At 48.5% G+C, this 20786-nt stretch overlaps 2 protein-coding genes across 7 annotated transcripts in view; one reads left to right on the top strand and one right to left on the bottom strand.

Annotated features, from left to right (window-relative positions):
- The window catches only part of TBC1D22B (TBC1 domain family member 22B), a 28927-nt gene extending 23594 nt beyond the window's left edge, over positions 1-5333 (bottom strand). Inside the window, exons 1-2 of the mRNA XM_006266188.4 lie at positions 5181-5333; positions 1013-1069 (exon numbers count right to left, since the gene is read on the bottom strand). Of these exons, the coding sequence (XP_006266250.1) occupies positions 1013-1069; positions 5181-5236 (113 nt within the window). The 5' untranslated portion in view covers positions 5237-5333. The remainder of the gene's footprint in view (positions 1-1012; positions 1070-5180) is intronic.
- Positions 5334-5388: 55 nt separating this feature from the next.
- On the top strand, positions 5389-20446 carry TMEM217 (transmembrane protein 217). 6 transcript variants are annotated; one of them, XM_019492530.2, is made up of 4 exons: positions 5389-5548; positions 8155-8292; positions 18015-18196; positions 19605-20446. In XM_019492530.2, the coding sequence occupies exon 4, from the start codon at positions 19733-19735 to the stop codon at positions 20303-20305; it is 573 nt and encodes a 190-aa protein (XP_019348075.1). In that variant the 5' UTR covers positions 5389-5548; positions 8155-8292; positions 18015-18196; positions 19605-19732; the 3' UTR covers positions 20306-20446. The 6 variants fall into 6 exon arrangements, with proteins under 6 accessions (XP_019348075.1, XP_006266251.1, XP_014460924.1 ...); XM_006266189.4 differs by lacking the exon at positions 5389-5548 and adding an exon at positions 5753-5822; XM_014605438.3 differs by lacking the exon at positions 5389-5548 and adding an exon at positions 5764-5868.
- The last annotated feature ends 340 nt before the right edge of the window (positions 20447-20786 follow it).

The raw sequence follows: 20786 nt of genomic DNA, 5'->3' as shown, positions 1-20786 counted from the left end.
CCCACATGACCCCTCCCAAGGGTTCCATCCTCTTTCCCTTCCAAGGACCGCCCAGTACAGCACCACACCAGCTTCTTTATCCTAGGTATGACCTCCTGCCCTCTTCCTCAGCCTATGCTAAGGAATGCATTAATCCTTCCATGAACCCCACCCCCGTCACAAGCAGGCTGCCCAAGAGTTCTAGCCTGAGCTGGTAAAAGCTGAGCGCCAGCAGGAGAGGTGCCAGAGAGTCTGGCTCCTCTGCCCAGCAATACAAAGAGAACAAACTCCCATAACTCCTGGCTGCACAAAGTGGCTGCCAGGCTCACAGACACAGACCAGGGAGATCAGCAGCCACACTTAATCTAGGGAGAGGCAAGCACAGCAGGTTTGTGTGTATGTGCTTCTGCCCATGGCTGTGGCAATCCTGTCAGAGCTGAGCCTGGGTATGTTTTCAGACATGGCCAGAGTGTCTGCCTTCTCTTCATGCTGCAGGAATCGAAGTCCAGGTGCCAGAGTGTGCCCAGACACCACTGTGCAACACGATAAGGAGGCAAGGCCAGGAGATAACATCTCCCTTTAAGGGCTGGGGAAAAGTGGTGCTGACTTGAAGGCACTGGGACTAAGTGTTTCCCATATGCCACACTGCTGGTGCCCCACACACTGCTTGCTCCTCCTGTTCAGGAGCTCAGGCTCCATGACTCAAAGTATCCCTCACAGACTTTCAGCTGAGATGGCCCAAGCTGGTGTCCATGAGTGGGCTGAGAGCTGTGGATGTCCAACCACTAAAATTATAGCGTGGCTGCCAGCTCATTTCACACAGGCCAGCAAACAGCTGACACCACTCTTTGCTCACCAACAACACAGGCAGATTCAGTCTAGCAAACCGGAGGGGCAAAGCTGCCAGACTGCAGAGGAGGAGAAGAAGGTCCAAGATCCTTCGTGCAAGACAGGGTAGGAAACACCCTTGCAAACCAGAGGCATAGAGACCTCACTGCCTGCCCAAGAGGGAGCGGTGAGGCCCGGCACTTACTTTTTAGTAAGCCGGGGATCCAGTGGCGGGTGCTGGGCTCCGTAGACAGGCTGAATGCTGCAGGGGAAACAAAAGCCACAGAAGTGTTGCGAACAGATTCCTCAGGTGCAGACAAGCTTGTGCTGCTAAGCCATTCTTGCAATCCAAACGCAGGTTGAAAGCAGCTTCAATGGGATTCAGACATCACCTCCTTGCCTCCCTGCCCTGACACACTGAACTCCTGACAGTTCCATGGCTTGGCTATGGCGAGGGGAGCAGGGGCTCAGCCTGGTCCCAGGGGTCTCTGCTAGGCCATCACTAACTCACTGGGTGAGTGATGCTGCATCTCCATTTCCCCTCTGAATAAACCAGGGAAGCACTCCCCTATAGCAGTCGGGCAGGAGAGGCATCCTTTGTTATGCTTTCAAGTCCCTAGAGGAAGATGCTCAGAGAAGTTGTACTGAGCCACGACACAGGGGAGCTCTTGGCTGTAAGAGGCTGATGTTGGGCTCCAACTGACAATGACCAGGAGCAAAAGGGCACACGGAAGACCCAAATGGAACTCCAGCCGAACTCAGGCAGCAACTTGCTTTGTGATCCCATGATGAGTCACTTTGCCTTGATGCCTCAGTTTCTCTTCCTGTCAAGTGGGGCTGACATTCCCGTGACTCACAGGATGGGACGTGGCATAACAAGGTGTATTTCCAGGATCCCTGTAAGTGCTAATGCATTATGTGATGAGCACTGTATCAACAGCCTGAAAAGCCCAAGCATTCCTGGAGGACTGAGACTGCCCAAACCAAAGCCAGTCCCTTTGCGCACATGTCTTCTCTGCATGGGACTGTGTGGACAACAGGGCCCATCCAGAGCTGGCCGACACAGCAACACGTCCGTGAGGGTTGGTGCAACTGTCCCCACTCCCACCAGCTGTAGGTAGAGCCCTTTGGCTCCATACAGAGCCAGCAGCACCAAGCCATCCCAGACAGGAGGGAAGGGGTGGAGGGTGGCCTGGCTGCAGCTGGAAGACGCGATGAGTGTTGGAAGCATCTGGCTGAGGGGAGGCAGCAGCCCAGACACAGCTGGCAGCAGTGCCACAGATGCAAGGAAACAGCAGAGCTATCACAGGCAGAGGCAACTGCAACATAGGAGAGGCTGCAACAATAGGCCCTTCACACCAGGGCAGCAGTGCGGAAGCCTCACCAGGGGTGGCTTGCTGTGCAGCAGCTTCTGGTTTGTAGCCTGGAGCTCTGAAAAGGCTGGCAACGGGCTGGGCTGGCACTTTTTCCAGACTAATTAAGACAGACGCACCAAGACAGTTATTAAATGGAGGTGGCCATGTGGGCACTGATCACAAGTTGATTATCGAGAGTAAAACAAGATCAGTGCTACAGATTGCAAACAGCCCAGGGCAGCTTTTGCTAGAGCTGCCTGGGGGAGGCAGTTGAGCTGCTCTCAAAGCCCAAGTGGGGTTTGTATGGTCTTATAAGCCCGCTCCTCTACACAACAATTGGATTCACAGGACGGAAGATTCCTCTGCTCCTAATGGGAGGCTGCTAGAATGGAATAAATGCTAGAGTCCTTTGGGGAACAGACCATTAATCCCCAACTCAGGCATCCTACCTCTAGATCTGTTAAGTACCCAGTGCTCTTAAGATTAAACCTTGGAGCAAGAAGCCCCTTTCTGGTGCCCTTGGGCAGTGAGAGATGCTCAGAAAGGCAGGCCTGAACATCCAAAACAGACTGGCCTAACACAAGATATTGGAAAAGGCTCAGATTTCCAATGTTTGTCCTTTAAAAGAGCCCAAAGCTGTGCGCTCTACTATGGCAGCATCATCCCCACCCAAGGCACCTCTGGCAATATAGCCCATATCATCTTACTCCACTCAAAAAGCCTCTAGTGTTGGCCTGCTATTTCTTAGCCTCTCTGAACAGGCAGCTCCTGAACTGGATGCAGGCTCCTTGCAACAGTGAGTTTCAGAGGGTGCCATACAACTCGTGCGTGCAGGCATGTTCTGCCACTGACTTCACTGGATAACCCCCTGCCCTGGCTGTCCTTCTAAAGACAGGCTGAAGGACAGAACAAAGCAAAAGAGAACCAGCAATGCTCACAGGGAGGAAACTACAGTGGGGCAACTTCTAAGGATACATTGGAGATCGCACAAGCTTCCACTTGCCAGCAAACGCTCCATTTCTTTGTGCTTCTCCTCTACCCAGGAAGTCATGAACATACTGATAAGCACAAGTTGATGTGGCTGAAAACTCTGCAGGCTTCTAACAACACAACCTGACTGCTTACAGCCCTACTGCAAACTTTTTTTTTTTTTTTTTGAAGGAAGTGTAGGTGACTGTTTCCTACTTGGTAGTGGTTAGAGCTACCAGGGGTGGATATGATTAGAAAAAACTGTAAAAAACAGCTTTATGAGTCATTTATGTGGCTGACTTAGCTCTTGCTGGCTGGCTTAGACATCAGAAACCATGAAGAGCAAAAGCTTGAACAAGACTGTGAAAGAGCTGAGCAGCTTACACAGGAGGGTCTGAGAGTAAAACTTCATCCCCACTGCCTGATCAGGCGAAGAAGCCTGATATTAAGTTTTTCAACAGAGGATCCGAAAGCAGCATGCAAACCTGGGCTAGCCCATCCTCACTACTGCAAGTGGGCAAACCAAGGCAGAAAGAGGACAAGTGGCTCTGGGGGTGACTATCATTAAAAATCCCCCACATTTATTATAGAATACACTAATCTTGATCTCTCAGCACCTCTGACACTATTGATTTCTTAAATGGAGCTCAGTTTGGCTAGTGAAACTAGTCTGCGCAAGTCCTCTTTCTGGATTGAGTCAGCTTCACCTGGTCGTTCTCCTCCACTGGCGGACGACACTGGATCAGTGAGGAGAGCACTGGACCAGAAGCAGACACCTAGGCTTTGCTCCAACTCCGGCAATGACCTATTGGGTGACCTTGGAGCAGTCACTGTCCATCTGTCTCTTCCCTCCTTCCACCTTCACCTACTGAAATTTAGATACAAAAACTCTTTGAGGCAGGGTCTCTTTCAATTCAACACAAAGCAGCTCTCTGCTGCGGTCCATCCGCTCTACTGCATATAAAGAGATGAATTGTTTAGTGTCAATGCAGCAGCAGAAAGTAAATCCTAGAAGCCTGCCAACGACATTTCAAAAAGCAAGCCGCTGCTACTCCCACAGAGCAGCATAACCCACTTTTATTATTAATAGTAAGGCCCTACGCATGGAGGGCAAGCAATGTGGTGTCCTGCTGAGCCTCTCTCCCTAGAGCAGGACTCGATAAACCACTGGGCAGGACACGAGGGAAACTAACCAGGTTCCTCCTATTCAGCAAGACATGGCCGGGCTCAGACTCCCCACAGCCCCAGCTGGAAGTGTTGTTAGTAACAGGAAAAAGCAATGAGTGGCTCGACTGCATCGGGCAGGTGACAGCGGGCAACTCGCTTCCCTTCCACACCTTTGTCCCCTCCCGCGCGTCTAAGACGGGAATAAGGATGCCTCTGAAAGGGTACGGTCCCGACGAACTACCCCGCCACGAGCACCCGGCGCCTACAGAAAGCTTCAAGGCTCGTCTCTTCCCTCTCAGGAAGATGGAGGCGGAGGTAGTGAACGCGCAAGGGAAGATCCCAAAAGCGAGCAGATTGTAAAAGAAACTTCCCTTTCTCTGCGCGAGCTCCTTTTTGGAGATCGTGCCCGGACCATGCTGCAGGGCCGGGAAAGGATCACTGCACAGAAGACGCGAGAGACAGAGCTACCCCTATCTTCTGCAACAGACATGACAGGCTGGCGGTGTGCCACCAGCAACTTCTCCCAAACCTCCACCCTCGGGAAGTTGCAGCGCGGGGCTCGGGCTCGCCTGGCCCCGGCCGGCGGATCTCTCGACACCAAGTCGGAAAGGGAGGAGAAGCGCTCGGCAGGGCAGCGTCGTGGGCGCACGGAGCGACGAGCGCGAGGCCGCTCTCTGTCACCCCCGTGGAAACCGCGGCCCGGGCCCGGTGCTGGAGCCAAGGGGCTGCGGGCCTGACTGGGAGCGCCCAGGCCTGCGGTGCTGGAGGCTGCGGGGGAGGCACACAGGGCCACACGAGGGCCCGGGAAGGCCGCGGGCGGGGAGGAGGGAGCGCCTCGGGGCCTCGAAGCCCGGCCCGGCCCGGGGGCAACTCAGGCCTCACCTGCCCGGCAGCTTGGCGCTCCGCTTCCAGAACTGCTTGCTGCTGTCGGCGGCCATGGCGCGGCCGGGCCCCGGGCGGGAGCGGCGCGGCGGCGGGTCCCGGAGCCGCGGGCCGAGGCCGCTTCACCGCCTCCCTCCGGGGCCCCCGCGACCCGACCCCGGCGCCGCCATCTTGGGTGCGGGAAGGCAGAGCGCGGCCATTGGCTGCGCGGCTCGGGCGCCTCCCGCCGAGCCAATGCGGAGCTGTGATGCTGCGGGGACGTGAAGCGAGGGCACGGGAGAAAGGGCGGAGCCTCTCGCTTCAGGCGGGAGAGACCATCTGCGGGAAGGGAAGGACGAAGCCATTCTCACAGAGGAGGACGGGGCGGGGTGCGTGTGGGGCGAACCATCCTTGAAGTGGTCTGGAAGGAACCAACTTGCTAGAGGAGGAGTTTAAACCAAGCTGGGAAAGGGGCAAACCATCTGTCCTGGGAAGAAGGGGCGGGCACAGTTTAAACCAAGTGCAGGGGGAAAGCGGATTAAACCACCTGCGCCGGAGAGGAATGAGCTGCGGTTAAATAACCTGCCGGGGGGGGGGGGGGGAGACAGGATGGGTCCAACCACTCGCCCCGAGGAAGAGGGGTGGAATGCTGTTTGAGATGGAGTGGGTTAAACCATTTCCCCTGAGGGGAAGGGGCTGTTATTTCTGGGTGGGTAAGAGGGGGCTCTCTGCAGTTAACCCCTTCAGCTCCAGCCTGGAGGGGCAGAGGCCCAGGCGGACGCAGTGGGGTGGGTCCGCGGGGCGCTCGGATCCCTGCACGTCCACTGCGCTGGCCCGTGAACTCGCCACGTGAGCCTCGCTGCACGTGGGGCCTTGTCCTAAGCTTTCTAACGGCCCCCCCAGAGCAGCCGGGCCCTGCGCAGCCCGCCGGGGAAGCTGCCGCAGGAGCCTGTGCGGGTGATCGGGAGCTGCGTGGCCCCCCTTTGATTTCTGCTCCACCCAAATGTTTAAAACCAAGCGCCCGGCAGGAGCCACCGCCGCGTTTCTGTTGAGAGGGGCTGAGAGAGCCCCTTGACTCTGTCCTCTCCCGGTTCCTGTTAATCTCTCCACTCCGCCGGGGTGAACAACCTCCGTCCCTTTCAATGGTCCTGACGTCCCACCAACACAGCTACCCGTTCCTCTGCGCTTTTGCTGTCTGTTATCCCGTCCGGGTAATGGGAGTGAAATAGAGACGTTGTAGCCCTGGTGGGCCCGAAACGACACGGGGGGCAAGGATTTCTTAGGGCCTTCTCTGTTACTGCACCAGCTACGTCGCTGGGAGAAAGCTGGACGAGCGTCCGAATGGCAGACGTGGTTCCTCAGCAAGCTGGGCAGCTGCGCCCCGCTTCCGGTCTTCACACCTGAGGAAGAACGTCTTCCCTTTGCGAGCTGCCTAACTTCCTGGCAATGTCCAGGGACCCTGGGCTTCTCTGAGTTAAAAAATCCCCAATTTTCGGTTAAAAAACAGTAACTCCCAAATCCACATTTTTCTATGATTAAAACAAAACACCATTACACACACACACATACATGCACACACATCTATATATATATACACACACATATATATACATATACACATATATATGTGCACACACCTCTCTCTCTCTCTATATATATCTATATCTCTATATAGATGGTGTTTTGTTAAACTCACGGAAAAATGGGCATGTGGGGTTACTTTCTTTAACTGAAAATTGGGGATTATCTTAAATCAGAGGAAACCAGGATCTGTGGTAATGTCTCTCCTATTTTACAGCCCCGCAGCCTGTTTTCAGCTCTAGCTAAAAACCTGAACTCAGGTGAGGTAATATGGACACGGAGGTAGAAAAACGAATGACAGTGAAGTATTGGAGGCATTGTCAAGGCGCTCAAGAAGGCTAGATTTTTATTTTTTGTAATGTATCTGAATAAAAGACACGCATTTAACTGTAATGACTACAGGACTGACAATACAGTATCCTGTGACTATTTTTTTGCCTAGTGTCATAGATGGTAGGGGCTGGAAGGGACCTTACAGATCATCGGGTCCAGCCCCCTGCACTTGGGCAGGAAAAGCCACTGGGGTCAGATGACCCCAGCAACATGGGCATCAAGATGCTTTGCTGGGAACTTTTCCTCCAATTCTGGATAGACATGAATCTTTATACTGGGATCTGATAGCCCTTGGAGTTTTAAACTTTATATATACTCTAGCAAATTAATGCACATTCCAAGAGCTGTATTTGTTTTTTGCTTGGTCTTAAACCAAATAATATAGTGTTAGCCCCTGTCATATTAATAAAGCTTCTAGTTTCTCTTTAACTGGAAAAAAATATGTTGTTGGGTTAGATGTGATGATGCACTGCACCATCTGCACTCCCCTTTTAAAAATTTTAGATCCACCCATGTGGGTGATATTCCTGGTTCTGCCAGTTTCCCTGGTAAAAAACGTTGCTTCACCCATCTCTGCTTTGGTTTTCTTTATAACCTTTTGTCTTATTTAGTTTTAATACAAACTCTTTGCGGTAGGGAGTGTTTCTTGCTCTTTGTACAGCCCCTGGCATCACTAAGTCCTGATCTCAGGTGAGGCTTTTAAGTCATAATAGAAATGTTTCTGAATAGCATTGGCTCTCTGTGAAATGGTAACAAAGCAGGGCCTTACAGTTTGGTTTCACTGTGAAAAAGAAATCAGTGATGCAGATTCAGGGATGTTTTTTGGTTTACGCTCTGCACTGGAGCTAGTCTAATATATCAATAGTTTTTGGAGATGTTTTAAAAAATGTTGTGTTTTTTTTCTTTCTCACTGAAATTTCCTCTGAATAGTTTGGTTTTTGTGGAAAAAAAGAAAAAGCAAACTTATTTTAAAAAATGGTTTCAATGAAATGTGTCTGACACTTGGAGATCTCTACCTTTTTTCTTTTTGAAAAAGAGCAATGTCCCACTAAAGTTTCTTTCAACAAATACTTTCCAACAGGTGTCTATGTATGACTGTCCCTGTACAAAGATGACCAAACGCCATGCAAGCTAATCCACTGCTTCAGGAATCTGAACAAGAAAATCAAAACCCACTTCCCTGAAGACAACGCTGGCATAAACATCGACTCTAGGAAGAGTAAGTGCAAATTCTACTACTGTTAGCAACAGCACCACCAAAAAGAAATATCACTACAAATCTAACAACAGAACATTTTTCCCAAGACTGCACTGCTTACACACCAGTAAAAGGAACTCATGACATGAGACTATGTGTATAACAGTGCCATCTGGTGACTCTTACCATAATGACAATAATAGAAGACTATCAGAGCTTAATAATGACTGAGAGAATGGGATGCTATTAATTTAATATTAATATTAAACCTGATTAAATTTGGTAGTGAACAGGGCTATCATTTTCAAACTAAGGTGCTTACCTTACAAAATGACTCCATTCAGTCTGAGTGCTCCCACCAAAGTCGCAGAGTCAATTTACAGTGCATAAAGTTAAGCACATATGTTTCTGGAGTCTGGTGTGTTGAGCATTAAGCATCCAAATGGTATGTAGGCACCTAAGTGGTCAAGCTGATTTCTGAGAGGCACTGAAAGCCGCAGCTCCTATGGTTCTGGTGAGATCTGTGAGTAATCTGCTTTTCTGAAATCACGCACAGAACCCTCTTGCAGAATGTAAAAGATCAGGGCTTAAGGGTGGGTTTGGATTCCAGGTCTGAAGCACTTGTATTTGAAAATCTGTGGGTTTAGGGCAGAATCCTGTTTCACCTTACAGTTTTCCAGCCATGTAGCTGCCATTTTTGGCATTGATGCATACTTTGTGATCCTGCTTTTCATACACTGGGGACACACACATGTTACTGACCATACACAGTAGGCTACACACTGATTGTCTAGGCAGGGATGCAATTAGATCGGTACATACACGTGTATGCTGGGTAAGCAGAAATCATGACATTCTACCTGGCAAAAGCCCATGACTAGTGGGTGCAGGAGGGCCCCAGGAGACAAGTAGTTAGGCCACTTGCCCAGGAAGTAAGAGACCCCACCTCACTCAGGAGGGGCTTGGAGCTGCCTCTCTCCAGTTTCTAGCACAGGGCTCCAATCACCATGCTGCACATCAGGCATTAACTAGGTCTTTCTCCAGTGCTCCCTTTGAAGCTGGCCCCCTGAACAGTTGAGAGTGGGAGGTATATGGGGCCAGGAGGAAAGGAGCAAGCTAGAGGCTCTGCCTCAGTGAGATGGATGCTGGCCTGGCTCTTTGCTCCCAGAGGGGCAGACACCTTCCCAGACTATTCAGCGCAAGTTGCAGAGAGACAGTTTCAAGAGGAGGGCTGGAAAAGGGCCAGTGTAAAGCCTGGAGGGGGCTGTTAGACATTCTCATTCCTTCCTAAGGGACAAAGTGACCCCTTGCTGGCAGGGCTAGATCTCATGTAGGATTCCCTCACAGCGCGTAGTTTCTTTCACCAAGCTTCCTTGGTGTGCTGTGTTCCAAAGGTACAGCACCCAGCCTTTGAAGTTTTAATACAAAGCTTTTGTAGCTTAAAAACAAATTAACACACTGTCTTTTATTCTGGCTGGGCTTTACTGGATGGAGCCCTGCTCCTGCCCCACAGCCTGGTCTGGCTGGCTGGAAGTAGTGTGCTGGGCCTTCCCTCAGGACACCCACGTTAAGACGCTTGCTCACTAGCCCCTGTGGCCATAGTGTCTCAGCAGCATTGACTCTGGCACTTATGAGCCACTTCAGCTGGGAAAAGTCAGTATGTTCACATGGAACTGAAGAGTCTCAGATCAGGGTGGGATCTGAAGCACTTTGCATGTACTCCGTCTGTCCATGTGCTTACACTGTATCCCCCAACCAGCTCATTCAGTTATTTAGAAAGCTCCTATTAGTGTGGCCTCTGAGCACCTCACACCCTCCTGGTGAGGTAGAGCAGTGCAGTCATTTTGGAGCTCAGAAAGTGATTTGTCTGGAATCATCTAGGAGGTCTGTGTCAGAGTAGAGACTTGACTTTACAACTCCCAAGTCCTAGGCTAAGTCCACCAGATCACTGGTCTTCTCCAGTGGGACCTCAGGGCTTTGGATCAGGCCAGTGTTGCTAGTCACGATACATTATTCTTGCACATAACTAGTTCTGGGTATGGATTTTCGTCCTTGAAATAAATAGCAACACCTTAAAAGCACATTAGCAAATACTTCTCCACTCAAGAGGACATCAAAGGTACAAAGCAAAGCTCTTGAAGACACAAAATACCAACATTCACAGTTGCACAAGCCAGCTAAATTAGTCCTTTGCCTCATTACTAGTCAGATTTGAAAAAATGTTGAGTGTTCTGTTTTCAAGAACTCATCCCCCACATCCTGCTCCCTTTAGCCACTTAAATGAAGTGGATGAAGCTTTGGAAATACTGAACACTTAGCTCCTCTCCCTGAAAACCTTGGTCATCCAAGTGTCTGGGTAGGGGCTGAGTTCTTTTGAAAACCAGCCCAGGGATTGAAGATTTAATGCTATGGTCCCATTCTACTGGCTCAGAACCTCTCAAATTCAGGGCCAACATCTCTCTCTCTCTCTCTCAGTTGAGCTTGGTTTATTTCTCTTACGCTATTTCACAAATACATGGAGAGGGATGGAGCGTGCTGAAGCAAAGTGCTGGAGGTTTGAACACTCTGTGTCTTTCTGACAGCCTTTCTCAGTGGGCTGGTCTACATGCATATTTTTTACTTTGAGGTAATCAAGATAGTTAGGGCCTTTGTAGAGGCCTATCTAGACACTTTCTAGACATTTTGTCCCAGGCTACACAAATATGCCAGTGTAGATCAGGCATTTGTATCCTGAACCAGTCACGTAGAATGTCCAAAGTAAGCTTGAAGGCAGGGTAGATTTCCACCTTATAGACTAACTAAATCCAAGATGCATATGCTGGTGTAAACGGTGGCCTGCTTCATCAAATAAAGCTTTACAGGTGCATCATTTGCCTCCTGTCAACTAAAAATCAACCTGCTCAGGGTAAAATGACTCAAGTGAGAGCATATTCTTATGAACGTAGACAAGTCACTGCCTCTCTCTCTTTGTGCCTCAGTTGCCTCCTCTGGAAGATAGGGAGAATTTTATGGCCCCATATCCCAGAATAACCATGAAGGTTTCTCCCAGAATGCCTGCTGCACTTTGAGCCCCTCAGAAGTCAGATGCTTGAGAAGGGCAACGTATGATTGTTTGCAACTCCTTTCTTCCTTCCTTCCTTCCTTCCTAGAACAGGTCTGAGTCTCTCACAGTCTGCACCATGCATGGTCGCTAATCACCCAGCAAAACGAGGGCCAGGCTAAGGAGAATGGGACTCTGCCTTTCAGCTTAACATTCAAGTGAAATGCTTAAGGAGGAGACTTTTTTATAGGTTTCTACAGACCTTTGTGTCTAGGGCCCAGGTCCCCCAGGTCTGGCCAAATTTCCAAAGACCAAGCACTCAACTTTCTGATGTCTTTTGAACATCTCACCTTTGATAGTAAAGGATAATGGAGGCAGCTGGCTTGGCTGACACTAGAGGGCAGTATGATTCTGCTGTTCATCAGTGTTGGTCAGTCCCAAGCCCCATGTAGCAACACCTCCATTGTATCTGAATGAATCATTCTGTGGGCAATGGACATCAGAGAATATTTCCCAAGGCAGAAGTGGCCTGAAGACAAAGGCCAGCTTTCGATTCTGAGCAAGAATGCAAGTGGAGAGGCAAGAATCACTTCCCTCTTCCCCTCAAGGCTAAGGAGAGGAAAGGAAACTTAAAACCAAGCAAGAAATGGAAAGTTAGTGTAGGAGCTCCCAGGCAGGGGGAAAGTATATTTGGTTGAAACACATCATGCACAAAGACATCCAGTCTGGATACAAAGTGATGAGGAATCCCTTACTTCCCGCAGTAGTGTTTTCTTGGATTCATCGCTCTCACTGTTAAAAACACTGCTTAAGTTGTAACTTGAGTGTGCCTGCATTTTGCTTCCAGCTATAGACTCTTGTTATGCCTTTCCATGCTGGATTAATGGGCTCATCATTATGTGGTATTTTCTCCCCATGAAAGCATTTATACACTGTGCCTGAGTCACTCCTTGGTCTTCTTCATGATGGGCTAAAAATTCCATTTATTTTTACTTGTTGAAGTTTTTCTCTGTAAACATGATGAGTCATGCTGATGTGGCATCTATAACCCCTGAGTCATCACGGTTCTTGGGCGTATGCTTAAGTGTTTTGCTGAGTCAGAGTCACTGTTTGCTCCTTGGGGCTGAGGCCAACTCTGTTCTGTACTAAGTGGGGCCCTGGGGTTTCTAGGAGCTACTATCATCACCTTTGGCAAGCTCGTGCAATGGAGGATGATTGCCTTCTGGTCACCATCGTCATACGAGGTCTTGGACAAAAAGGGCCTGAGTCACGCACTGGCACCCCTATGGCTGGAAGGGCTGAAATTCTGCAGCTGGAATTTGTAAATGGCCCTGCTCTTAATAATGAGCTGAGAAGGACTCATGTTTCAAACACTGCCTGCTGAAACCCTATCAGAGTCAAAATCTGCATCTGCACCTGGATCTCATCTCTCTCCCCCACATGTTTAACAAACTCACTGGGCATGACACCCCACATGAGGGACACTGCCAGGCTATACCGATAGCACTTTCTAGCCCTCGACATACCTGAATGAATGAAACCTCCCAAGTTCACGATCTCTGGGAAGCCAGGCCAGTGCCACTCTTCCCAATTCAAAGAACTAGAAAGTGCAGGCATAGAGTTTAAACACAACCTTGGCTAAAGCAGCCCCTACCTGGGGCCACTTTCAGATCTATGACGCTTTGGAGCTGGGTTTTCCGATGTGCTGAGCATGTGAAAGTTCCTCTGATGTCAAGGGGGCGGTTGCTCCGCACTTCTGCAATTCAGGTCTACGTAACATGCAGATAGGAACTGAGTCACCTCCACTTAAGGGACACCTTCAAAAACCAGCTCTACGTACCTAGAGTCTGTTCAGTGGAAAAACTGTTCATCTGAACAGTCCCTCTATCTAGGGACAGGAGGCCTGGCCTTTCTGTCCCATCAGAGCTGCATGCACAGGAAGACAGGCAGCAATCCCTCTCTTCGGGAATTTTATGTCAGCTTCCTCCATTTCAGCTCACAGGCCCCTCAGGCTTTCCTCCTCGAGTCCATCTGGGAATGTGTATGGGAACGTCCCATGGGAATGGGAATGTCTACAAGCCATTCCCTTCCTCCCAGTGGAACGGGTGTGGTTATTGTAAGGGGTGCGCGGGTTTATTAAGGTAGTTGGATAAGAAAAGGTGCAGTGGAAGCCTATGATAGAGGATGCATATATATACCTAAATATATATAGATATAGATCTATTTTAATGATATAAAAAAAATTATGTGATAACAGAAGAGCTCAGCCACCTCCCCCAAAGGGAGATAGTGCTTGGTTTTTAAGATCTAGCCTGCCAGATCAGGTGGAAAGCAAAGAAACACTGAGCATCTTAAGAATTTATTTAGCCTGACTCCTGGTTTTACCACAAACAGGTGAATTCACAGCCCTGGGCCAGCTCACACAGGGCTGAACATTCAACCACTTGGGGCTCAGCACTCAAAATGGGAGTCTTTGCCCTAGTGATATCTATAATGGAGGGCAGGAGACAAGGAGGGAAACAATTCAGAGGAAGGGGGTGCCATCTTTCTTGCTGCATGTAGGATATCGCTTAACAATCACAAATCAGCAGAGCAAGCCAGGATCCATCGTCGGAGGGCAGCTCCTGTTCCTAATGTGATCCCAGTTTGCAGCAGCCAGTCACCCAAAGCAGCACAACTGATTAACTCAGGCCATTCTGTTGGGTGCGTCAACCAAAGACCAAAAGGGGTTATTGAGACTGAACATCCCTCTTGGGCCCAGGCTCATTGGGCTCATTGGCAAAGCAGGTGGGGATGCTCATTGGCAAGGCACCTAGCCGCTGCCTGGGGCAGAGCCAGACAGAAGGGAAGAGGATCTCTCTAAAACAACTAGAAAGTAATGCAGGCCTTAGATCCGAACCCTCCCAGGGTCACAAGGCTGTTTGCATGTGTCCCAGGCCTCCCTTCAGTCAGCAAAGAGCCAGGGAGTGAGCACTACCGAGTTTATGGTAGGTCCAATGCCTTTGGTTCCACGTCCCATAACAGAATAAAAGGGCAGGTAGAAGTTGGCGCTGGGGCACTCTGCCCTGGGGATGCTCACAAGGGCTGAAAGCACAACTGTTTGGCACCAATATACAGAGAGGTGTTTTTCAGTTTGCTGGTTTAACTGAAAAATAAGTATAAAATGTGGGCCTGTGTTGATCAAAATGAGAACTTGTTAGGTTTCTCATCATGGTGAGAAAGCAAGGCAGAACGGTTTCACTTCAGATCAACTGCAATCTTTTGTTCCACTCGAAATGAGAAGGTTTGTTTCAGTTTGGGGGGTACTTGAACCCTGGGTAAAAAGAAGTCTCCTGGGCCTTTGAAATGAAACCATGCCTTCAAAACACAACATCCACGTGTTTTGCGATGAGCATGTTGAAATTAAATGTTTGGGCTTTTCCTTTTTTTTTTTTTTTTCTTTTCATTTGTCTTTTTTTTGCAGTCCAAGCTCCTGGTTGATTTTGCTCCCAGTTCCCAGATCATTTTGATTCCCTCAAACTGCCTTTTTCCCCCCCTGGTGACTGAACCATTAGCTTAAAAAAAAAATAAAAAAGCAAAACAAAACAAAACCCGCCCACCTCTAAAATTTAGGGGAATTTCTGGCTTTTTCTCAGTGCATCTCATATAGGTATCAGGCCAGATTCTGTTCTCAGTGATGCAAATATGTAAACCGCAAGTGACTGAGGGTATAACTCTCTGGTCTAAAATGGGCGTGAGGGGAAGAAGCAGCCGGCACATGGAGATTCCAGCGAAGTGTGTACAGTCATGTTGGACTCAGGCCAGTGTAGCTGAAAGCCACATCTGGGCAGAGTTTGCATTTAGAAAGACTCTGTGTTGACAAGATACCATCTGGGAACCGTGACCATGTGTGTGAGTGAGCAGGGGCCTGTTTATGTGGACTCTATTCTTGCTATTATTCATCATCTGATTTAAGGTAGCACCATGCTCAGAGCCCCGTTGAGCTAGATCAGGTGTGAGGCACATGGTGCTAGGGGCTGTACAAACAGAGCAAAAGAGTGCTCCTTGGCTCAAACCAGTGCTCCCCGGTTACTGTTCAGCATAAAGTGAGAGAACAGGGCACTGTTCCTTCCTCCAGATGTACTGTCCTCCCTCACAAGGTGCTTTCAGACAGTAAAGCTATCTAAATTCCTAGATATCATCTGACACATACCAATATGCTATTTTAGAGCCTCTTGTTGGAAGCAATCTACTGTAACACTACTCACTACTGCACTGTTTCCCACATCCTCTTTTTAAAGCCTGAAGAAGCCATTTACTATGCTGGTATACGGCTCCAATCAGTACTCTTTATGATATACCATGCTTTATAGGTTGGCAATGCCACAAAGTGGCCGTCTTTCTTATGATATCAGCTCCCCCCAAACCTCCCCAAGGTGAACAGTGTCTTTGTAAAACAAAGTCTTTGGTTCCTCATCTGTAAAACGGGCACAATGATAGTCTTGTTTTCTCCCATGCTTTTTCTATCTCATTTGTTTGTGAGCTCTTTGGGGTAGGGATTATCTGCTGTTATTTTTATATATGTAGAGCACCTGACACAATGGAGTCCCATCTGGTGGTATTCCTGTAAATGCAAACAGGAATAAATAAAAATAATAAAAATAGTATCTACCCAACAGACAAAAACATACACACACATGCAAGCATTTGGTCCAGACTGCAGCTACTTGGTGTTATCAGGCAATGAATTAATTCATGCATTAATGAATTCGCTAATAGATTGCCATTCATTTGAGTCCCTTTGGGGAGGAATCCCCATACACAACCTAGGCTAGTCCCTACATTTTGTTTGTTGATAATATAAAAGTGTTTGTGAGAGGAACCAAAAATTCATCATGTCAGGTTTTCAATAGCAAACACTTGTTTTTTTCAAAGCTACAATGAAAGCCGTGATCATGTGGGCGTCACCTATTCCCCTTTGAATCTGCAACCTAAACATTGCAGCTGCCGGCTAAGAAACAGGAAGTGAAAATGGCTAGATAAGTGGAAGTGTCCAAGCTGCAGTAGTTGCAAACACAACACCGGTGCAAAGCAAATGGGATGTTTAAAGTGTTCTCGATTTTGAGTGATCTTGGGCTCTGCTAATGGTTACATTTATGAGGAAGGGCTGGGGAACTGGGCTTATTTAATCTAGTGAAGAGGAGACTGAGAGGGGATGTAATAGCAACCTTCGACTACCTGAAGGGGAGTTCGAAATAGGGTTGCCAACCCTCCAGGATTGCCCTGGAGTCTGCAGGAATTAGAAAGAAATCTCCAGGAGATTGCTTAGAGGTACCCAACAGATAAATAAGAAGGCATTCATTAAAAATAAATATTAAATGTTGAATCTGATTTACACAGTAATCCAGTAGGTTTTAAAAATGTAATAGTAATGTGCGTTGGCCTTCCTCATGTCAAGTCTACGCACCATAATCCGTAAGTGATATGTGCTAGCACATGGGCACATTTGTGTTGTGTGTCACGGACACATTGGTGTTTCAGAAACCTCCTGGGATAGATTTAAACAGTTGGCAACACTAGTTCGAAAGAGGATGGAGCTGGACTGTTCTCAGTGGTGGTAGATGATGGTACAAGGAGCGACGGGCTTAAGTTGCAGCAAGGGAAGTTTAGGTTAGGTATTAGGAAGAATTTTCTTACTAGGAAGGTAGTAAGACACTTGAACAGGTTACCTAGAGAGATGGTGGCAGCTCCATCCTTGGAGTTTTTTAAGACCCAGCTGGACAAAGCCCTGGCTGGGATGATCTAGCTGGGGCTGGTCGTGCTTTGAGCAGGGGTTGGACTGGATGTGACCTCCTGAGGTCCCTCATTTTCTATGATTCTGTGATTTCTTCTGTGCTAGGCACTGTCCAAGGGAAGTTCTAGCACCGTCAACCCCGAGCATTAAAAAATCATGCATCAGTCTCCAATACACAAAACATCAACAATCAAGAGATTTTTATTTAAATAATAAATGGGGGCTCTTTTCCTTTGCTTTCTTATTCCAGAGCCTTTTCAGGCTTTTCTTGACAAAAATGAGGACTAGAAACCGCACATGGCTTACACAGCTGAGAGTCTCACCAAATCACATGTCTCCAGGTGCTGAGGCTTTCAGAACAGCACCCAATGTCATGAGGATAGCAATACAATAATGGAAGTTGACAATAATGATGTCCCTACCATTGAGGGATTTTCAGTGAAAGCCTCAGGTTTGGTAGCATTGGACCTGTTTAAGAGTTTGAGCACAGCTGCTTGAAATCTTTATGGCACAGAGACTCTTCTAAGTGAAAAGGCGAAATAGAATCCAACCCCATCGCAAGCCCAGGGTCTGGGGTTGCCCATAAGTGTTTCCCTTTCAGATGGGATCAGAAATGGGAGCACTTCACAGGGATTTCGCTTACTAGAACAGAGCTGGGAGATGCCAGTGGTATCCTGTCACTAGAGAAAAAGCTTGCCTCTGGTCCTTTTCTGAGGTGCTGGCCTTTAGCAAAGCAAGGCAACCCCTTTTTCTGGTTCGCCCAGTTGGTTTCTGGCCTAGTCAGGATGAGATGCCTCTGTTTGACCCCAGGTGATTGTAACTGTGTTGGATTGTCCCACATGTGAGCGCTGTCAGAGAAGGAGATTGGGCTAAACGGACCATGGATCTGACCCGGGCGGGAAGTTCCTAAGTTCTGTCTTTGTTTCTTAGGGTCCTGGCTAAGCAGAGCATTGGAGGACTAACTTGTTCATCCAGACAGTGAGAGGATCCCCTGTGCTATCCCCCTCAGCACTTTAGCAGCTGCGTATACAGTGTCCTATCCACCTGGTCTTAGGACACTGCAGAGGGACCCCCTCATCAGGAGGTCACGCCATTTCCTGCTGGAAAAGGAGGTAAGTTAGCATTGATGTGATCTCTTTGGCAAACCTGTGAGGTGTGGGGGGAAATACTACCACTTTTTGGGAATGAAGGATGGAGACAAAATACAAAGGGCTGTAACTGATGTTCTCTTCTATAGCCGGAGCAAAGGGGCTGATGGCTCCATCGCTGTCACCCTCATCCACCCTCCATCCTCATCAGCCCAGCTCCTTCGTCTCCATCACAAAAGTTCCTCTCCAGGGTTGGAAAGCTTGAAGCATAGGGTTGCAAACTCCATCCAAGCAAAACTGAAGCTGATGGCAAGTAAAGGGTCAGGATTTGGCCAGCTGATTTCAGCAGGAGCTGATTGCATTCTAAGTTCAAGTTTTCCAGAAAGGACCTGCAATCAGGGCTGGATTTTCAAAGCTCCACTCTTATTTTGGAAGGTTGAGGGCTGAGCTCTGCCTACCGTGGTGTCACAAGGACACTGAGCTAATTTGAAACTCCAGTGCTGATGCTGGTGGCCGGGCTCCTGGATGTCAGGTCCTTGGTGAAGTTTTGGATCACGGAGTACCATGAGAGGTGCAGTGCTCAGGCCCCCTAGGGTTTGCCCCGCCTATGTCTGTAATACTTTAAAACATGGTATGTGAATGTATGGTTCTCCCAAGATGCCTGATCATCAGCCTGAAGCCTGAGTCCCAAGCCAAGGGATTACATCACAGCAAATAAAAGATCCGGTCTCTGTCAGAGCAGAAAACTGGTGCAACAGACACTTATGGTGACTGTTCGTGCAAATGTGGACTTTTCCTCCATAGATGTCCACAAAGAGTTTTACAAAGGAAGTCACAATCAGGACCTCTTTTTCTATGGGCTGGGCAGTCAAATAATGTATTCAAGGCCAGCCAGGAGACCAGTGGCAGAGCTGAGAGTAGAAGCCAATGCCTCATCCCCTTAGTGCACACTGAGAGGGCCACCAGCTCTGCTATGGACACGGCTTCTTTGAAGTATCCATTATTTATGTAGTCACACAGTAAAGACTCCTCTCCAGGTTCGCAAACAGTGATTATGCAGTGATACAATTCCCTTCAGTCCCAACCCGGTGCCCAAGGAATTCAGCTATGTATCCCATGAGCCAGCCAGCCGCTGCCTGTCCAGAGACCTCTTCAATGCACTCTGAAGTTAGGGAATGCAGGCTTCATTGGAAAGGCTAACGAAGGACATAGCCAAGTTACAGTGAAATGAGACACGTCTTTCTCATACGCATTTACACACCCTCTCTCACTTCTCCCTCTTTGTTCCCTGTAAAGAGCTTTGATGATACTCTAAAACTAAGGGTGCAATTAATTGTTGTCACATTCCTTTGTCAGCCCCCCCCCCCCCGTTACCATTTCTCACCCCCACCCTGAGAATGCTTGTGCCTAATCTTTCTCTTGTCCAATGCAGGTTTCAGCTCACTGGAGTTCATTCCTAATACAAGACCCGACGCCTTCTTTCCCAGCCTCCCTTTTCACTCCGAGCTGTTCAGTCCATTTGCTTTGCTTGCGAAGGTGCCTACGAAGAAGACAGACACCATGAATCTCTTGTGCCCTGGTGGGTTCTGTGGCATGACCCCCAGAACAGGCACCTCTCTAGCTGCCATCTACATGATCCTAATGACAAACATGTACCTGATCTTTGAGACTGGCCATCTAGCGCGAGCTAGAAATGAAATGGAAAAAAGCGTGGTCTTAGTAGGCCGGGTGCTGATGATTCCATATTTCTACTACATAGCTATTGCCCTGGCCATCATAACTTATCCAGTGTGCATCCTCCTTATCTACTCAGTTATCAAGCGGCTTCACAGAGGGATGTTCGTCTATGTGGGCTGGATCATCTTTTATGACGTGGTCAACTGCATTCTTGTGCCTCTCACACACAAGACCGTGCAGGAGCTTCTGTTCTCTATAAGCCATTTGGAGTGGTTTGGGCTGGCAATGAGGCTCCTCATGGATTGCTTCTGGCTCTCCTTTGTTGTCACGTATGCCCTGATCATTATGGACAGCAAGACGCAGCACCGGATATCGTTTAAGGGCCGGCGCATCTCTAGAAGCGTGGCAGAACCGCCCAGGTTTAGGTTGAGCAATGAGATCCGGAAGCATCCATAAACCGGAGTTTGAGACTGGGTTCCATCGGCAAGAGCCTGGAGACATCAGGCCATTTTGGAGGTTTCTTTCCCCCGTTGTTCAATGTGATGTTTCTCTTGTTCTGTCTTCCAATTTGAGTCCCAAAATAAATAGAAAATATTTTTTGTTGGTGTAAATGGTGTTTTCTAGGCTTTCATTTTGCATTGGGCACCCATCCCACTGGAAACCAAGAATCCTTTTGTCCTATTCTCAGATCTGCAACAGACTCCCCCTGAGCAAGCCATTTCATTGCTCTGTGCCTTGGTTTTCCCATCTCTAAAATGGGGGTGATAATATTGACATACATGATAGTTATGTGGGTCTTGGGGACTGGCTGATGAAAAGCCTGGTTTCAATAGTTAGTTTGCTGCAAAATCTCATGGCACCATCACAACGATACATCTGTAAGTACTGCGAGACAGATAGATAAAAGGCCAGGTATAAATGCAAAGTATTGACATTG

The sequence above is a fragment of the Alligator mississippiensis genome, chromosome 14 (assembly GCF_030867095.1).
Source record: "Alligator mississippiensis isolate rAllMis1 chromosome 14, rAllMis1, whole genome shotgun sequence".
Lineage (NCBI taxonomy): Eukaryota > Metazoa > Chordata > Crocodylia > Alligatoridae > Alligator > Alligator mississippiensis.
Note: the sequence above shows the minus strand (reverse complement) of the source record. Positions and strands in the feature narration are given on the sequence as shown.

Excerpts from the sequence above, each read along its gene's own strand:
- TMEM217 (XM_019492530.2), top strand. The coding sequence starts at position 19,733 with ATGAATCTCTTGTGCCCTGGTGGGTTCTGTGGCATGACCCCCAGAACA.